Raw genomic sequence first — 17072 nt, 5'->3', positions numbered from 1 at the left:
TGATATTCAACTCATGCTGAATACAGTATTTGAAGAAGAAGAAGAAATTATGAGTGAGAATGATGATGATAGTTTTAATGAACATCAATCTGATGAAACAAATATGAATGATGAAACATTAGATATTGAAAGCACGGTAGATCTAGAACCATGGGTCTTTATTGATAATTCTATACTTCCAACTATTACTCGAAGATATGATAGTGATGGCGAAGAGGAATGGGATCCGGAACAATTAAACTAATTCTTTTTTTGACTTTTATTTTACCTATATAATATTTATATTTGTACTTATTGTGAACATTTAATATATAATAAATTTGATAGTATTTTATAATGCATATCAACAATTTTGTCCTCCCTTTTTATTTTGGACAAAATTGTCCACTTTTGTATTCAGAAAACTTTATTATTTATTTTGGACAAAATTGTCCACTTTTGTATTCAGAAAACTTTATTTTTTATTTTGGACAAAATTGTCCACTTTATAATCAGAAAACTTTACTTTTTTTTGCTTTAGAAACTTTGGACAGAAGCTTCCCCGTGCAATTTGAAAATATGTAAATGTTACGTTTAATTATCTATACATTTAATTATCTATCTAACGCGTATAACTTATGCCAATATAAATACATGCTTCTTTGTTGATAATGATATTACCCACTAACCAACATATTCAATGTATTCACTATTTTTTTTATTTATCCGCTATATTAATGAATTCCTCCCCCATAAATTCAACTCTTCTCTTTTTTTTTTGTGCAGTATTATCTGGATTAGCAGTAGACAAGATTTCAGAAAGACGTTCGTTCGACAAACTTGAAATTGATCGATGAGTTTCTAATGTAGGAACTTGGGACAGAAATACTTCATAATATTCTTGTTTAACGAAAAAATCGCACTTACGGCACCCAGCTTTCGCAAGTTGCGTACTCGTGATTCCTTCATTAAATAACCTTCGTAATCGATCACATCCTACCTATTCCTTTGTTCCATTTTGTCGCCAATTTTAAGTACAGACCGCATGAACTGAATAACCCAAGATTTTGTAGTTTTTATATTATTATTAGGGTCAGTTCTTAATTTTTCTCCAAGTTTAAATAGATCATCATAAATTTGGACCAAGGACACCAAATGTAATAAATTAAAAGACTCAGCGGCTATAACAAAATTTTCACATTGTAATTCTTGCCTTCGCCATTGATCGATTCGATCTTTAGCAGATTTCTCATCAACGATTTTGACTGGGTCATCTTTCAGCATTTCATTTAAGTCATTGGATATATCTGATACTTTTAATTCTTCAGAAGCAATGAGTTCGCCATTAAACGATGAATCTGCTAACAAAATATCGTGAAGTTTCTTTCCCTTTTTGAATAATAACAATTGGGTAGAATTTAATAATTTGGCTTTATCATCGTCGTCGTCATCATCATCTGAGAAATTACGTTTTTGTACAACGGATTTTGATAACGACACAGATGTTGATGCTTCTAATTCTTCTGATTCCTCCATTTCTGAAGCTAGTGCTTGTGATTCTGCTGATTCCTCCACTGCCATTTCTGAAGGTGGTACCCGTGGTTCTATAGATACTATCACTTCTCTAGTTGGCACTTGTGTTGCTAATTTTACTTTAGATGTTATTGATCTTGTTGGTGGTTTCATCGATGTTTCAACTTCCGTGGTTGATGCTCGTGCTGATGCTGGAACTACTTTGTATTGTGAAGGTGGGTTAAATTCATTAATTTCACTGTTGCCAGATTCATCCCTAGTAGAACTTGAATTTGCAGCTTCAGTAGGTTGAAAATTGTTATCCTCATCATCATTAGCAGTACCTAGAAAATTTAGATATAAATATTATAAGAAAAATATAATAATCAAGAACAATTTCAGAATTTGATAAATTTAACTTACAGAAGCTACTAATTTTTGCGATCCATTCATCAATGTCATCATAATAATTCTTCATTGTGTTCCAGCTGCGGTACGCAGGTAAGGTTGTACTGGCCCACATTATGTCAGAAATAGAAACATCATTTTTTATGTGATCTTGTCCGCCAAATTTTTCGATACAGCGTATATTCAAATTCGACCAAATTTTTGTTTCAGTGTCAGAAGTAGAAAGATTATTTATGGATAAATCACTGTTTAACACACGGGCAAGTTCTGAATCGTTGGGTTTATGATATAATAACGAGCTGGGAGAGGATTCTAGGCACGTGTGTTCGGGTGTTGAATATTGTAACAATTCTCTTAATGATTCATTCACGCTACCAGTTGTACCAGATGTAGTTGAACGTGTATTTTCTGGCTATTATTAGAAAATATATAAATAAACAAATAAAATATAAACAAAATTAAGATATAAATATTAAAATTCATTCACATATTTAAATGTAAACGAATTACTTCGTATCTACCTTTATATAATTCATATAGCGATTTGTAGCGTTCAAGTTTAGCCAAATTACCCTAAAAAGTAATGAATTTTGTTCAGAAATGAAATCATTTGTTCTAAAATGAAATGGTTCTGATACCAAGAGAAAAAAGTGGTCCAGAAACGAAAAGTGGACAAAATTGTCCAGAAACGGAAATTCAAGGGAAAAAAGTGGAACAAAAAAAAATGGACAAAATTGTCCAGAAACGAGAAAAAGGTAGAACAGAAAAAAGTGGACAAAATTGTCCAGAAACGAGAAAAAGGTAGAACAAAAAAAAAGTGGACAAAATTGTCCAGAAACGAAAATTCAAGGGAAAAAGGTGGACTGAAAAAAAAAATTATAAGCGAAATCAAAATCATTTAAAAAGGGCCTTATGGAATACCTTATTGATGAATGTAAAATCTAAAGCCGATTGTTGCAAGTCAAAATAAACGCGTCCCTCATTCTTTTTGAAAGATAATCTTACTTTATCTTGGTCAAAATTACATGATTCAATTTTTTTATTAGACTTAGTCCAAATAATTGACAGTGCTAACGAAATTAATTCTTCGTCTTCAGGCAATAGCTCAACTTTTTTTCCACGAATCTTTAAATTAAGAGCCGAAGAAGGTGTTTTTGACATTTTAATAATAAATTGTTGAAAAAAGTAAATAGAAAAAGAAGAATTTAGATACAATTGTTTTGATGTTTTGATGCATTATAAATTGATTATATTATAATAGAGTGAGTAATAATACTAAATTTGATGATTCGATATAAATATATAGATTGAGTAATGATCGTGATACAGTATTTAATTGGCTAATTTGCGGATTTTTTACAGATTTGCAGATAATTGCGGTTTGCGGATCTGCAATTAATCTGCAATTGCCCAATTACAGCACTATCCTTAACTGAAGCAAATGATTTTACACCTTTGACCGATGCTAAACAATAATGTTCATCAATATGTTCATTCATTTCATTTCTTCCAACAGCTGCCAGCCGTATTTGTGCAGGATAATGATTCAGTTTCGCCTCTTTTGTTCCTGAATGACGAGGTTGCAAATATTTTTGTATTGTAGATTTTCCCATAAATATTCCGTATCCAGATATTTTTGACTTTTTATCGCTGAATAGTGGTTTTCTTCCTCCTGTTGTGCAAGGTAAAGATAAACACTTTCTAAGTTTGCTGCATACACTGGAATATGTTAATGATCGACTTCCTGGCTATGATATGCATTGCCCAAGCATTTCTTCTGAAATTTATGATGAACTTGTATGCAAAAAATGTGGTAAGTATTTTCCAACAAAGGCGTTTTTAAAAATGCATACTAAGGTTATGCATCAAATGGAAGAGAAAAGATTGTGCGAATGGTGCAGGAAAAAGAAAATAACACAATCCCGGAGGTTCATGCAGGTGAAATGTCACATACTCAGCATAAATATGCTAATGTTGAAGCTAATGGCAATGCAAAAAATGATATACATGATGGTAAATACAAAAGAAGTGGCATAAAAAAATCACAACCATGGGAACAAGATCATCTTACATTTCAAATTTAATTTTCAATAGTAAAATATTTTTTAATTACAAGTATTTAGCATAATAAAATTTATAATTTGCGGTATAATGTATTGATTGTAAAATTTATTAAAAATGTATTTGAAATATTTATTTGACGTGTTAGATATTAAAATATGGTCACTTGTATATAAAGTTACACACTTTCCTTAAATAGTAAGATGATGAAGGGAGGGGGGGACAAAAATTCCAAAAATTAAATGACGTCATTTAGGGCCCTCCCCTTAGACCCACCAAACTCACTGCCAAATAAGTAATTTACTTGCATAATGCTATTTTAATTCTGAAGCTTGAATATCAAAGGCAGGTTACCTGTTTCTCTAAAGCTAAATACTCTACTTTGTAAAGCATAAAGCCTTTCTTTTGACAAAGCATTTGGTTTGATTGAATTATATTCATATCAACAACAGAGTTAATTCCTATTTCACCATTAGATATACTTAAAACTAATGATTATCTAAATTACCCAACAAGCAAATATTTTTTTGAAAAATATTAAATATTATACAAGAACAGCAAGAATGGTGCCAGGTTCTTCACAGGCTGTTTCTTCATGGGGGGTTTTTCACAGGCTAGTTATATTGTCAGATGAGGATATAACAATTAAATGGAAAAATGTGACACCACTACAACTAGCAGTATTAGTGAAAAAGATGAAGAAAGTGCTGTAACTAGTGTTAATAATAAAAAGATAACTAATGGTGACAAAATTCCAGAAAAGCCATCAGTGATAAAGTCAAGGGAAAGCTCCAGTCCAATTAAGTTCAGAAGATTCAAGTAGTTCAAATAGCTCCTATATAGCTCAAATAGCTCAAATACTTCCTTTAATTTGATAAAGTGTGATATACTAAAAGATCTAAGAGAATCCTTAAGGGTAAATAAAGATATCACAATTTTCTTTAAATTCTTCTTGGTTAAGTTTTGGTAATTAAATTTTATATACATTTATTAACTGATATTGTTGATTTTATATAGAAAAAGGTTATTTGGAAAGAAAAAATGTATTTGTAACAGCCTGTACATATCTTATTTGTAACATCCTTTTTTTATTTTTTTTTAATAATAAATTTAATGTGTTTTACAAATAAAATTTTTATATGCAAAATTTAATTTGAAAAACTTTTACTTAATGTATTTAAGACAGTTTCATAGACAAAATTTTAAGTTATAAGCAGTTTCTTGAAATTTTTTAAAAAATTCTTTTGTCTTATTTACACGACTGATCTTTTATTTTTGTTTACATTACGCCTGATCTTAAATTTTAATTGGATAAAATTGAAGGTTGTTACAAATAAGATGCGTAACAAGCTGTTACAATTAGATTTATCCATTTGGAAATATGATATGTTGCCAGAAGGAAAAAGAATTAATTTGAGCCAAACATTCACTAATCAGTAAAATTGCATTATTACAGCTGATTGCAAAATTGTAAGACCACCTTATGATTTTCAATTTGAAAATTTTAATATTTTGAATTTTTCAAGAATTAGTAAAAAAGCAAGTTTAAATACCTATTTTGGTAATAACTTTAGCTCCTTAAAATTAATAAAAATTTTAAAGTAATTTATTTATATTGAATCATATGATATATTTCTATTTTTATTTAAGGAGTTGAATAAACAGGTTTTTAACTTGATTTTTTACTGATTTTTGAAAAATTCAAAATATCAAATTTTCAAATTAAAAAATTATAGGGTGGTCTTACAATTTTACAATCAGCTATACATTATTATACCTAGTACAAGAAAAAACAATTCCAGATACCACAACATGAGTAAATAAAGTTTTGTACAGTATAAATATTTTGCTTTATAGTTGATTGCAAAATTGTAAGACCCTATGATTTTTTAATTTGAAAATTTGATATTTTGAATTTTTCAAAAACTAGTAAAAAATTTATTTATTTTATTTTATTTTATTTTATTTCTACAAGAGTAGTCAGTAATAACCAATACAAATTAAAGAAAATCAATATGTGAATACGAAAAACTAAAATATGTGTAAATGAGTTGCTAAAGTGCATCCAGCGCTAGAAGCTTAAATCTCTTGTCACCAGACCTCACCCTTCTAGGTGTAGAGGTATGCTCCAAAATCTATCAATCCAGATATCTGGTCATCCATCCGAAAATTGACCAGATTCAGATTGATCCAGTTGTATCACCAAATTGACTGAATGGATCAATGGATATCTGTTCAATCCTTGTATCACCGGTTTGACCAGATTGACCAGATAGTTCAACAGATATCTGTTCAATCTGTTCAATCCATTCAATTTTTTTTTCTTAAAAACATAATTCATATTTATTGTTTATAGTTTTTATAGTTTATTATATAGTAATGTAAAATTTATTTATTAATTTGAACCAAATAAAATTATTACATTGCTTAAACTTTAAAGTAAACCTACTTCACACTAAAGATGGTCATCGGTCCTAAAAGACCACAATCTCGCAGTCCTACACCTTAAAAAGACGGACTGGTCTATCTTGCGGTCTTTCAGTCCTGTAACACGTACAATAAGACCGATGGTCTTTTTAGTTTTCCAGGAACCATTCCAGTTCAGACGTATATTATAAGCAAATAACAAGTATAAAGACGGATTTATTATACTTTATTAACGTTAATTTTTTTTTTTTCCTTGGAGACAGTCTTTTCTAGAAATAAGGCGAAGTTTCAATATGCATGTAATAACTTATATATAAAGACCGATGCAAAGACCAGGTCAGTCTCAGGACTGGTCCTACTGCGCCAAGAAAAAATGAAAGACTGCGGTCCAGTTCTACAAGTCCTGGAACCGACCGGTCCAGGACCTAGTAGGACCAGTAGGACCGATGACCATCTTTACTCCACACACTTACCATATCCCAATAAAAAAGAAATGTTAGTACGTTTTTTCAAAGTAAATTCCAAAAGAACTAACCCCACACACTTACTCAATATCCCAAAAAACTCAGGAAGCCAAAATCTATAAAAAAGAATAAAAAAAGAAACGTTAATACATTTCTTCAAAGTAAATTCCAAAAGAACGCGTTCCCACACACTTACCCAATATCCAAAAAAACCCAGGAAGCCGAAATCTACAAAAAAGAATAAAAAAAAATGTTAGTACGTTTCTTCAAAGTAAATTCCAAAAAAACGCACTCCCACATATCCAAAAGAACCCAGGAAGCCAAAATCTACAAAAAAGAATAAAAAAAGAAATGTTAGTACGTTTCTTCAAAGAAAATTCCAAAAGAACACGCTCCCACATATCCAAAAGAATCCAGGAAGCCAAAATCTACAAAAAAGAATAAAAAAAGAAACGTTAGTACATTTCTTCAAAGAAAATTCTAAGACCACGTGCTTCCACACACTTACCTAATATCCAAAAGAACCCGAAAAGCCAAAATCTTCAAAAAAGAATAAAGAGAAATGTTAGAAAAATAAATAAATAAAAAACAAATAAAAAGACCTCCTCTAACTTACCTTCAAGCTGAAATCCAGTTCCAGGAAGGTGTTTCCTAGAAAAATGAAGTAAGGGAATGTCCTAAGCCATTTAAGCCGAATTCTGAAGGGAAGACTGCTCTATATTTTTATATTTATATATATTTTTTTAAAAAAAAAGCAAAAAAAAAATACCAGATTTAACCAGATTATTTGATCAATCCGGTCAATTCAATCATCTGTGTAACATCTGATCAATCTGGTATTATCCAACGGATCTATTTATTTATTTATTTATTTATTTATTTTATGTGAAGCCGGCAGGGGATACAAAACTGAGCATGATTCCAAAGTAATACAACCCAACTAAATCCTACCATCGAACACCAGAGGAGCTGGAGCCCAACCCAAACTTCTTGAGAAATAAAAGACCTGCACTACTACCACTACCGATAGTAATCCAGGAGAACACACTGGGTAAAAATAGGGGGAAAAAAGTGGAGAGGACAAGTCCCCTTTCCAAGAAATTGTGGTGCATTCACATAAACCTATTCTATCCTAAAAAATAATACGATTCTGAAATTTGTAAAACCGTTAATTAAAGCATAGGCTAAACTAGTTTCTGTAATAAAGTTAAAATCTCTGCTAAAACCTTCTTGTTATCTTTATTACCACCCTTAATCTTCGAGGTATTCTTTGCCTTTTTCTGATTCTTCGGGTGTTTCTCCTCCTGGTTATTATTTTTAGGGATTTTCTTCGAGGATGTAGGTTTATCCTTCTTCTTAGGCTGATTACTTACCGAATTTTTGTCAGACTTACCTGATTTCTTCGTATTCGGTGTATTTTTAGCCTTCGGTTTATTTTGTGCTTTCTTCAAGGTAGGGATGGAGTGTTGACACCATTTCAACTCCTTACCATCAGGTACGAAAAACTGTGGCGTATCTAAGGCCCTTAGTGTGGTCTCCCAATTCTCGAAATAGGCTACAAGTTTCCTCCCTTTGCTTATTTGTATGATTTTAAATGAGCTAGCACTACACTTCATTAAAAATTCACATGGTTTACGGTCCATCCACAAGGTAGCCATCGTCATATCCTCCAGAATGTCATGAATGACAGCTTGGAACTTTTCACGTTGTTTTTTTTCTCGTAAAGTCCAACTCGCAGGGAACTATCTAACGGGTATACCTCCCAGGTCTGTCGTCCAATATTTGTTAAATTGGGGAAGGGCAAATGAGGATAATGCTATCTTGACTCGAAGAGTCTGATACTTGTGTTGACGTTTAACGGAACACTTGATAGTATTACCCCAAAATTTTAACTCTGCTATAATTTTCTGCAGGTCCCAGGTATACGGGATATCATAAACTATTATGTCTCAGATTCGCTCAAGCTCCTCTTCGACAGCTTCGTATCCTGTCAGTATCTGTGTCGCTTCCGGTTCAAATGATTTCTTTCCCTTATGGGAATTTTGGGCTGATGTTTTCACATCAGGTTTTGCCTTTGTTGATTGGTTCGCGACTTGTTTATCATCTGTAACACGCGCCTTTTGTTTATCTTTCTTCCAGGAGTTTTCGGGTATTACAGTGTGATCAACAGGGGTCATTACTATATCAGGCGTTGATGGAAGCTTGATAGGTACTGGATTTGGTAGTTTTTGGAATCCTTGGCGTATTAGATCATCTACATCTTGCTCAAGAAAAGGTGACGCATCCATTAGGTAATCATTAATATCCTGAGAATTATCATCTTCGTCATCATCATCGTCACCCGTATTGCCAAATTTGTAATAGTATTGGGTAGAAAATTATCCCAAGACCTGGACGCAGAATATAGCGCTATAGAAAATATTAGCGAAAGGGTGGTGGGTTGTATATTTGTAGCTTGAGCTTGTGCAGTGAAGTTCGCAGGGTTGGCTGACTCGCCAAACTTCTGTATCAGTAACTGGGCTTTATCCTTAGGTACTGAAGGGTTTTTTTCAAATAAGTCTTTTAGGAAACTGTCCTGTATAAAAGAACTTAAGTGATATGTAACAGTTTGAAAATAAATTTCGTTAAACTTGGAAACGAAGTCTAAAGCTTCTTCGTTTGTTGTTCGGCTCTTATCCATAGACATTTTTATATTTATGTAATAAAATTTAATAAAGGGGATTATTTTTAAAAAAAATTATTATGCAGAAATTTTTGTAAAAAAATGTATTTGGGAAAGAGTTTTTTTTATCTTTTTTTATCCAACGGATCCATCCAGATTTACTGAAATCTATTCATTCTTAATCTGGATCATCTGATTCGGTCAAAAAATGGATGACAGATTGAACGGATTCCACCAGAGCATACCTCTACCTAGGTGAAACAACGCCGCCTAGACTAACCCAAACGCACTGGGTAAAATAAAAGGAATCAACCAGGGTAAGCCTTCTCTATAGCTGAGGGTGTATAGAGCGAAATAAAATAGAGAAAAAAAAATTCTGCAGCTAAAATTGCACTATATTCTAATTAATAAATGTGACCATTAATGGAAGCTAAACTAATTTAATCTCATTGTTACCATTATTATGCCCTTACTCTTTGAGAAATTCTTTGCCTTCTTCTGAGAATTTGGGTTCATCAACTGGTTATCATTCTTAGTGGCTTTGGTTGAGAACTTCTTATCCTTCTTTTTAGGCTGATTACTATTTGAACTTTGTCCAGTACCACTAGACTTCTTGTTCAGAGTATTTTTAGCCTTCGGCTTGTGCTTCTTCTTCAAGGTAGGGATCGAGTGTTGACACCATTTCAACTCCTTATCATTAAGGAAAACTTGAGGAGTATCTAAGGCCTTGAGTGTAGTCTCCCAATTCTCAAAATAGCGACTTGTTTGTATAATTTTAAAGGTGCTAATACCACACGTCTGTAAAAATAATTGTGGTTTACGGTTATTCCACAAGGTAGCCATTGTCATTTCTTCCAAAATATTATAAATGACAGCTTGGAACTTTTCGTGTTGTTTTCATTCTTGTAAAGTCCAACTTGCGGGAAACCATCTCACCGGTATACCTCCCAGGTCAGTAGTCCAAAACTTATTAAATTGAGAAAGGGTAAATGAGTTCAAAACTATTTTGACTCTAAGAGTCTGATATTTATACTGCCATTTTACTGACAACTTGATAGTATGACCCCATAATGTTAATTCTCCTAATATTTTCTCAACATCCCAGGTATACAGAATATCGTATACAATAATGTCTCTGACTTGCTCTCGCTGGTCATCGGCTTCTTTGTATCCTGTCAGTATTTGAGTAGCCTTGGGTATGGATAAATTCTTTCCCTTACGGGGTTTTTTGGCTGATGTTTGTACACCAGGATTTGCCGTTATTGATTGGTTCTTGACTTGTTTATCATCTGTAACACGCGCACATCTGGCAGTATTGGAGGCGTTTTAAGTACTGGATTTGGTGTAATTTTTGTATTTGATGAGCTAGTAGATGCAAACAATTTGTAATCGACGGAGGGACATTCCGATTCTGTGTTATCACTCATATCACCATATAGAGTATAGGCGCGGGTAGCAAAATTATTTCACGATCTGGACGAAACGTAAAGTGCTATAGAAAATATTAGTGAAAGTGTGGTAGGTTGTATATTCATCACCTTTGCCTGGCCACTCGCCAAATGTCTCTACTAGAAGCTGAGCTTTGTCCATAGCCTGTGGACTCTTATCAAATAAAGTTTTTAGGAAACCATTTTCTACAAACGAACTGAGCTAAGCAATTACTCCATGTAAAAACATGTCTTCATTATACAAGATAAACTTTACATTTTATTTTATGTAAAAAAATTTTAAATAAAGTGAAAAAGTTTATAAAAAATTTTTGCAGAATTTTTCGTAAAAATGAAAGGAGAAAGAGTTTTTTTCTATCATGCAATAACTTATAGACAGAAAAAAAGGTCATAATTTATGATGCATTCATTTTAATCAATGATATAGATTCTAAAGACAAATTATCTTTTATGAAACTTAACATTCACAACTTTCTAATTTTACTGGTATTGAATATAACATGGTCAATAAACATATTATCATCAAGAATTATGTATTAGGCGGGATGAGAAAAATGGTGCAGGTTTTTAATTATTATTTAAGAACAGTTTCAAAAAAAAAGTATTATATATTACACAGACAAAAAATATCAAGCAGAAAAGTTTAAGATTTTAGAAGTTTCCAATAGTATTGATAAAGCTGTTATTGAAAGTAGCATTTGATGTTTGCTACATGAAAGTCCTTTCTTTATAATGGACAATAGTTTTAAATATAAGTTTAAAAACACTATGACTGTTTACTTCACAGTAAAGGATGAATATGCAAGACAGTTGCTAAAGAATATTTGTCCATTAATATCAAGAATTTTATTTATCGTCTGCAAAGGCTATTAAAAGTGCTTTCAAACAAAATCCAAATAAAATCATTGTTGAGTTCCAAAGTGAAGCAGATCTCTTTAACATGTGCAAAACTCATTTAATTGCCAATCCATGAATAAACTGGTGCACGTGTTCCACATTTAATAGTAAATTACAGGGTTAGTTAATCATAGTAAAACTACTTTTTTTTCAAATCTCTATTTCTAACTCATTTGAACCTTCTATAATGTTTACAGACAAATACAAAAGACAACTTTTGTCCACTGGTGATATCATTGAAACATTACACTATAGTGTTTTTGCAATAAACTGGTGGATTTTTATTAAAAAAATGCCAGAAAAATACTCGTGTATTCCTATACGCGTTAATATGAGAATTAAATTTGAACTTAATAAAACAGAGTTCATTATTTGTATTATTAAACAAAGTAATAATATTTATCTACCTGGTTACATATGTGAAACTGATCAAGCTGCAATGGTTTATTCAACTCCTACTGCAGCAATTAACAAAACTTATAAAAAACTTTTCAATGTTCAAACACGATATTCAGGACCGTTAGTTATGGGGTTTGATGATGAAAAAATAGCTGAAAAACTTCAAGTTGGTGTTCTATTTTTTCCCTTTAAAATTAGCGTTCATAATATTAAAACCAAACTTCTGTCATTATAAATCGTTCTATGTTCAAAGAATTATTTGCCACACTGAAAACACGGCTATGTTGGAATTGGCAGACAAGTGTGACTTAGGATCACGTGGGTAATACCGTGATGGTTCAAATCCCTCTAGCCGTATTCTGAGCTAACTTGCCATAGTTCATTTAATAAGGTTGCTAAGGGTAAGTATATTAAATCAACTCCTTTTTCAATTATGTTACAAAAATAGATTAAGTAACTATGGAGGATAGCTAGGGAAGATAGGAACTCTCTTACCCTAAAAGTACACCGGCCATAGGTTTTGAATCCAACCATCACCAAGCAAAAGACCAATTACTGTACTATGCTATTTATAAAAGGAAGCAGGAAAACTATATTTCGTAATTTATTACTAAACCTTAGAGTTACAATAGACAGTTTTTATTTTTGCATTAGGCAGTTCTACATTAGAGGAGTTGAACTTTGCGGGTACTGGTTATCAATCATCATTTTCGCACAAATTTTGTGGAAAACAATCTCTTATAGTTCAATCAATTCTTAAAGATAAATATATATCAACAAGCAGAAAAAATTCAGACTTGTAGTGGCGTATCACCAAAGGATGTTTGGTCAAAACTCAAAATTCTTAATAATATCGATGGAAAAGAATTATTTGGTATTAATAATCGGCATGTAATAATGGCAATTTAAAACTATATTGATAAGCCACTACGTTGTGTAACTGATTGGAGTAACGTTCAAATTATGACTCAGGCTTTTGAACAATGTCTAAAAAGAAAAATATCGGTTGCTTGATTAAATTGGAACCTTTTTTTTATTGAGTGGAAAAACCAACAATCAAATATCATTGAACTTTCCTCTCACCTAACATGGGTATATTCAAAGAATTATGAATTTATTGATTGGGAATTACAAGCTTGGAGAAGTATCATGCGTAAAGTAGGATGCACAAATATTACACCTTTTACTAAAAAACAATCATTTGTTAGTATTTATGTGATAAATTACGTATTATTTAAAAATGGGAAACTTTTTTTTAAATAACTTATTCACCTTTCAAATTTTTGATAATAGTTTGAATTCTGGACAAATTCTCAAGATTGAATATATAAAGTATTATTTTTTTTAAAAAAAATAATTCCCCTGGTTTTAGCAATTAAAATGAATGTATTTTTATTGTGTTATGATACTTGTACCAGATTTGGCAATAAAAAATAATAACGCCTCAATTTTTGCTAATGCCAAACTTTGCTTTTTTTTTGTTACTACGCCATTCGACTACTTTTAAAATGGGAAAAACTAGTGAATTGAGTGAGTGTGGGCAAATTATTGGCCTTTGGAAAGGACATGAAGCTATCAGGATTAAAATTTTTGTATCGAACAATCGTGTCTGTAATGGTACTTTTTGGAAATTTTAGGACACAACTGGATTAACAGCTAAAAGAAGAGTGAGAAAGAATTCCATCGGAAACTTAAATTAATTTAATTGAGAGCATGCTACGCTAAATTGAAGCATGCATTAAAAACAATGGATGGCCAACTAAATATTAATTATTATTAATAAAATATGATCTTTATTGGTTGACCGGATACTTTTGGAAGGGTAGTGTATATAAAAAATCTACTAAATTACAATCCACCTGAACCAGATATTAAAAATAATAATTTGAAAATGCATAACACTATTGACAAATTCTGGAAAAGTTTTGACGAGTCTATACATATGAATAAGTGTGGATTTGATGGAAAAACAAGAATTTTATCAGTTATTGCAGACAATTTTGGACATCGAGAAATTTGAGAGAAATTGAAGGTGAACTTTTTTATATTTATAAATATATTTTTATTGTATTATAATGAAATTTTAGAAATGTTAGAATATATAATAGAATACATGTAATTTCAAATTTGATAATAAAATTTTACATATTAGAAAGTATTGGAAACTATATATAAGAACGCAAAAAAATAATGATTTATCGTTATGTTTAATAGATTTCAAATGATCTCATAAGTGCACATACAAATGGACCAGGATGTGTTGTAATGACCAAACCTATTATTACTAAAAGTTGAGTATCAGAAATACAAGATCAAGAATTTGAAGCATTTTTTGCTGATAAAGACAACATAACTATGAGTTCATATATAGTGGATTCAAAAACTAATCTCCCACTTCTTTATCTCAAGGATAATAAAAAAGCACTTTGGATAAATTTGAAGCTTACATATCCAGATGGTATTAAACGAGCATCATTTATGGCAAGATTAGCCAATGGAAGATATGTTTATCGTAAAGATTTAGGTGGCCTCTGCAATATATGTAATGAATATGGATATGAAGTTTTTGATACATTGATTAATATAATTCGATTGAATATAAACGAAAAGGAAACAAAGGTAAATATATAATTACTTACATATAATAGTCAATATAAATCTAATTTCTTATCCTTATTTTAGAATAGATTAATCCATGATGTTGAAAAATTACGTCTACATTTAAGAAGAGGCTTTGAAAATGAACTTTCTGTAAATGAAAATGGTATGTTGGAGAATGTAACAATCAACATAAATCCAGATGTGCAAATTGTGATCATTTATTTATATTAATGCAAGAACTTATCACAATTCTTCCTGAAAATTTTCATGAAACAATCCAAGAATCTAGAATCTAAAGATAAAATGCATTACTTTTTGGCTCATCAGGTGAGAAAAGTATATCTAAATAGTCAATTTAAAGCGCAGCTTCTAGAATTAGATGAATATGGAGCAATCTTAGTATGCGACTACAAAATGAGAATTTTACCAAAAAGTGCACGTGAAACAAAAGAAGAATTTTTTGGGAAAAGAGGATGGACACTTCATACGATTTTGGTTTTTACAAAAAAGGATGATACAAACCTGAATGTTCACGCCTTTGACCATTGGTCTACAGATACTAAGCAGGATGCTTGGTTCACTGCATTCTCTTTTAATGCAGTTTTTGAAACTCTAGATCCAAAACCACAATGGGTTAAAATTTTATCTGATAATGGCGGGCATTATCACAACTCTGAATTAATGACATTAATTACAAACTGGCATCAATGGTATAATATTGAGGTTCGTGGGTGGTATTTTCTGGAGCCAGGAGAAGCTAAAACAAGTGTAGACTCCCATCATGCACAGGTGAGAAACTGTAATTAATGCGAATTATCTGTTATTAAATTTTTTTTTATTACAGATAGCACATGCTATAAAGAGATACATACAGAGGGCGATCAGAATTATCCGGCCACTTTTCAAGTTGAAAAAATTTATATATATATAATATAGCAATAATAAAAATTTAAGTTAAACAAATTCATTATGTCTTTGTTTACTAATTCAGATAAAATTTTAATAATAAATTCTATTTCCATTTGCAAAAATAACTCCCCAATTCACAGAGATATGCTATTGATAGATTTTTTATAATATTCTGGAGGAATACTTTTCAATGCAACTTTAACATAGTACTTTTCAAGTAGTTTTATCAGAAAATTTAATAAGGTATGCAAGCATAATGTTGAAAAAGTATTATGCCATTATATTACATATTAATTACAGGTATTATGCAAATGTAATACTATGTAAATTATAAATTTTTCGAGTTTGCGAAATTCGCGAATTTTAAAATTTAAAATTGTATGTTAAGGTTATTTTGAGATCTAGTGATTGAAATTTTGAATGTTTGTAGGATCGATATTCATCACATGATTACGCTCTAAAAGTCTAAATGTCATCTACAATATTTTCTGATCCTGTGATTGAAATTTTACGATTTATAGCTCTTTTGATAGGTCGATCAGATCGATATTGGCGAAATTATGATATTTTTAATATTTTTAAGTTTGTTTACACAAAAATAAAATTCATACAATAGGGTGACTTCATATTTTCGAAAATATGAAGCATTGGAATTTGTTTATTGTGATTATAAATACAAAATTATATCTTATTTATATTACATTAACACATCATGATCAACAAAATTTTAGCAAAATAAACTGGCCGGATAATTTTGATCGCCCTTTGTACGTATTGGGCATTGTTTAGATGAAGGGAAAAATATTCAAACGGCTATTGCTGGATTAGGAGGAACTTCTGTTGCAAATCTCGAGCCAGTAAAAAATAATGCAACTGTTAAAACAATTGCTGGTATTACCAAGTTGTCATACTTTGAATGGCCAATTACAGGAGATTATGCTGGTTATATTTAAGTCCAAACATTGCCTCACATGGGTCCGTGGTCACGATTTTCACCTAGTGATATTACAAAATTAGTAAAAGCACCTTACTTAAACCAATACCAAACAAGTACAACATGGAACTTTCCTATTTCCTGAGTCCAATGTACAACTAATAATAAACTGATACATGGTAAGTTCATCACAACTTGATTTTCTATTTGACTATTCCTAAAATATTTACCAAATATTATTATCCCGATAGTTAACGGAAATGTACACTCAATTTCAAGTGCGTAGAAAATATTTTTTTGGAAAAGTATTGCGCTTCTAATTTGTTGTTATTGTTGTGGTTTATTTAGATATTGAAAGCTTTTCATTAACG

General features: G+C 31.1%; 3 protein-coding genes across 3 annotated transcripts; 2 read left to right on the top strand and 1 right to left on the bottom strand.

Annotated features, from left to right (window-relative positions):
• Nucleotides 1–697: 697 nt before the first annotated feature.
• On the bottom strand, nucleotides 698–3060 carry OCT59_007420 (uncharacterized protein; the record flags this gene model as incomplete). The annotated part of the gene is made up of 5 exons (XM_066148564.1): nucleotides 698–979; nucleotides 1039–1835; nucleotides 1915–2311; nucleotides 2410–2472; nucleotides 2821–3060. 5 exons carry the CDS (start codon nucleotides 3058–3060, stop codon nucleotides 698–700), a joined length of 1779 nt encoding a protein of 592 aa, XP_065998688.1.
• An 8985-nt stretch (nucleotides 3061–12045) lies between these two features.
• Nucleotides 12046–12492, top strand: OCT59_007419 (uncharacterized protein; the record flags this gene model as incomplete). The annotated part of the gene is made up of 1 exon (XM_066148556.1): nucleotides 12046–12492. One exon carries the CDS (start codon nucleotides 12046–12048, stop codon nucleotides 12490–12492), a length of 447 nt encoding a protein of 148 aa, XP_065998687.1.
• A 2120-nt stretch (nucleotides 12493–14612) lies between these two features.
• On the top strand, nucleotides 14613–15665 carry OCT59_007418 (uncharacterized protein; the record flags this gene model as incomplete). Its single annotated transcript, XM_066148551.1, has 3 exons — nucleotides 14613–14876; nucleotides 14940–15035; nucleotides 15186–15665. 3 exons carry the CDS (start codon nucleotides 14613–14615, stop codon nucleotides 15663–15665), a joined length of 840 nt encoding a protein of 279 aa, XP_065998686.1.
• Between the last annotated feature and the right edge of the window lie 1407 nt (nucleotides 15666–17072).

Source organism: Rhizophagus irregularis, chromosome 15 (genome assembly GCF_026210795.1).
Source record: "Rhizophagus irregularis chromosome 15, complete sequence".
Lineage (NCBI taxonomy): Eukaryota > Fungi > Glomeromycota > Glomeromycetes > Glomerales > Glomeraceae > Rhizophagus > Rhizophagus irregularis.
This window is presented reverse-complemented; position numbering and strand designations above follow the sequence as displayed.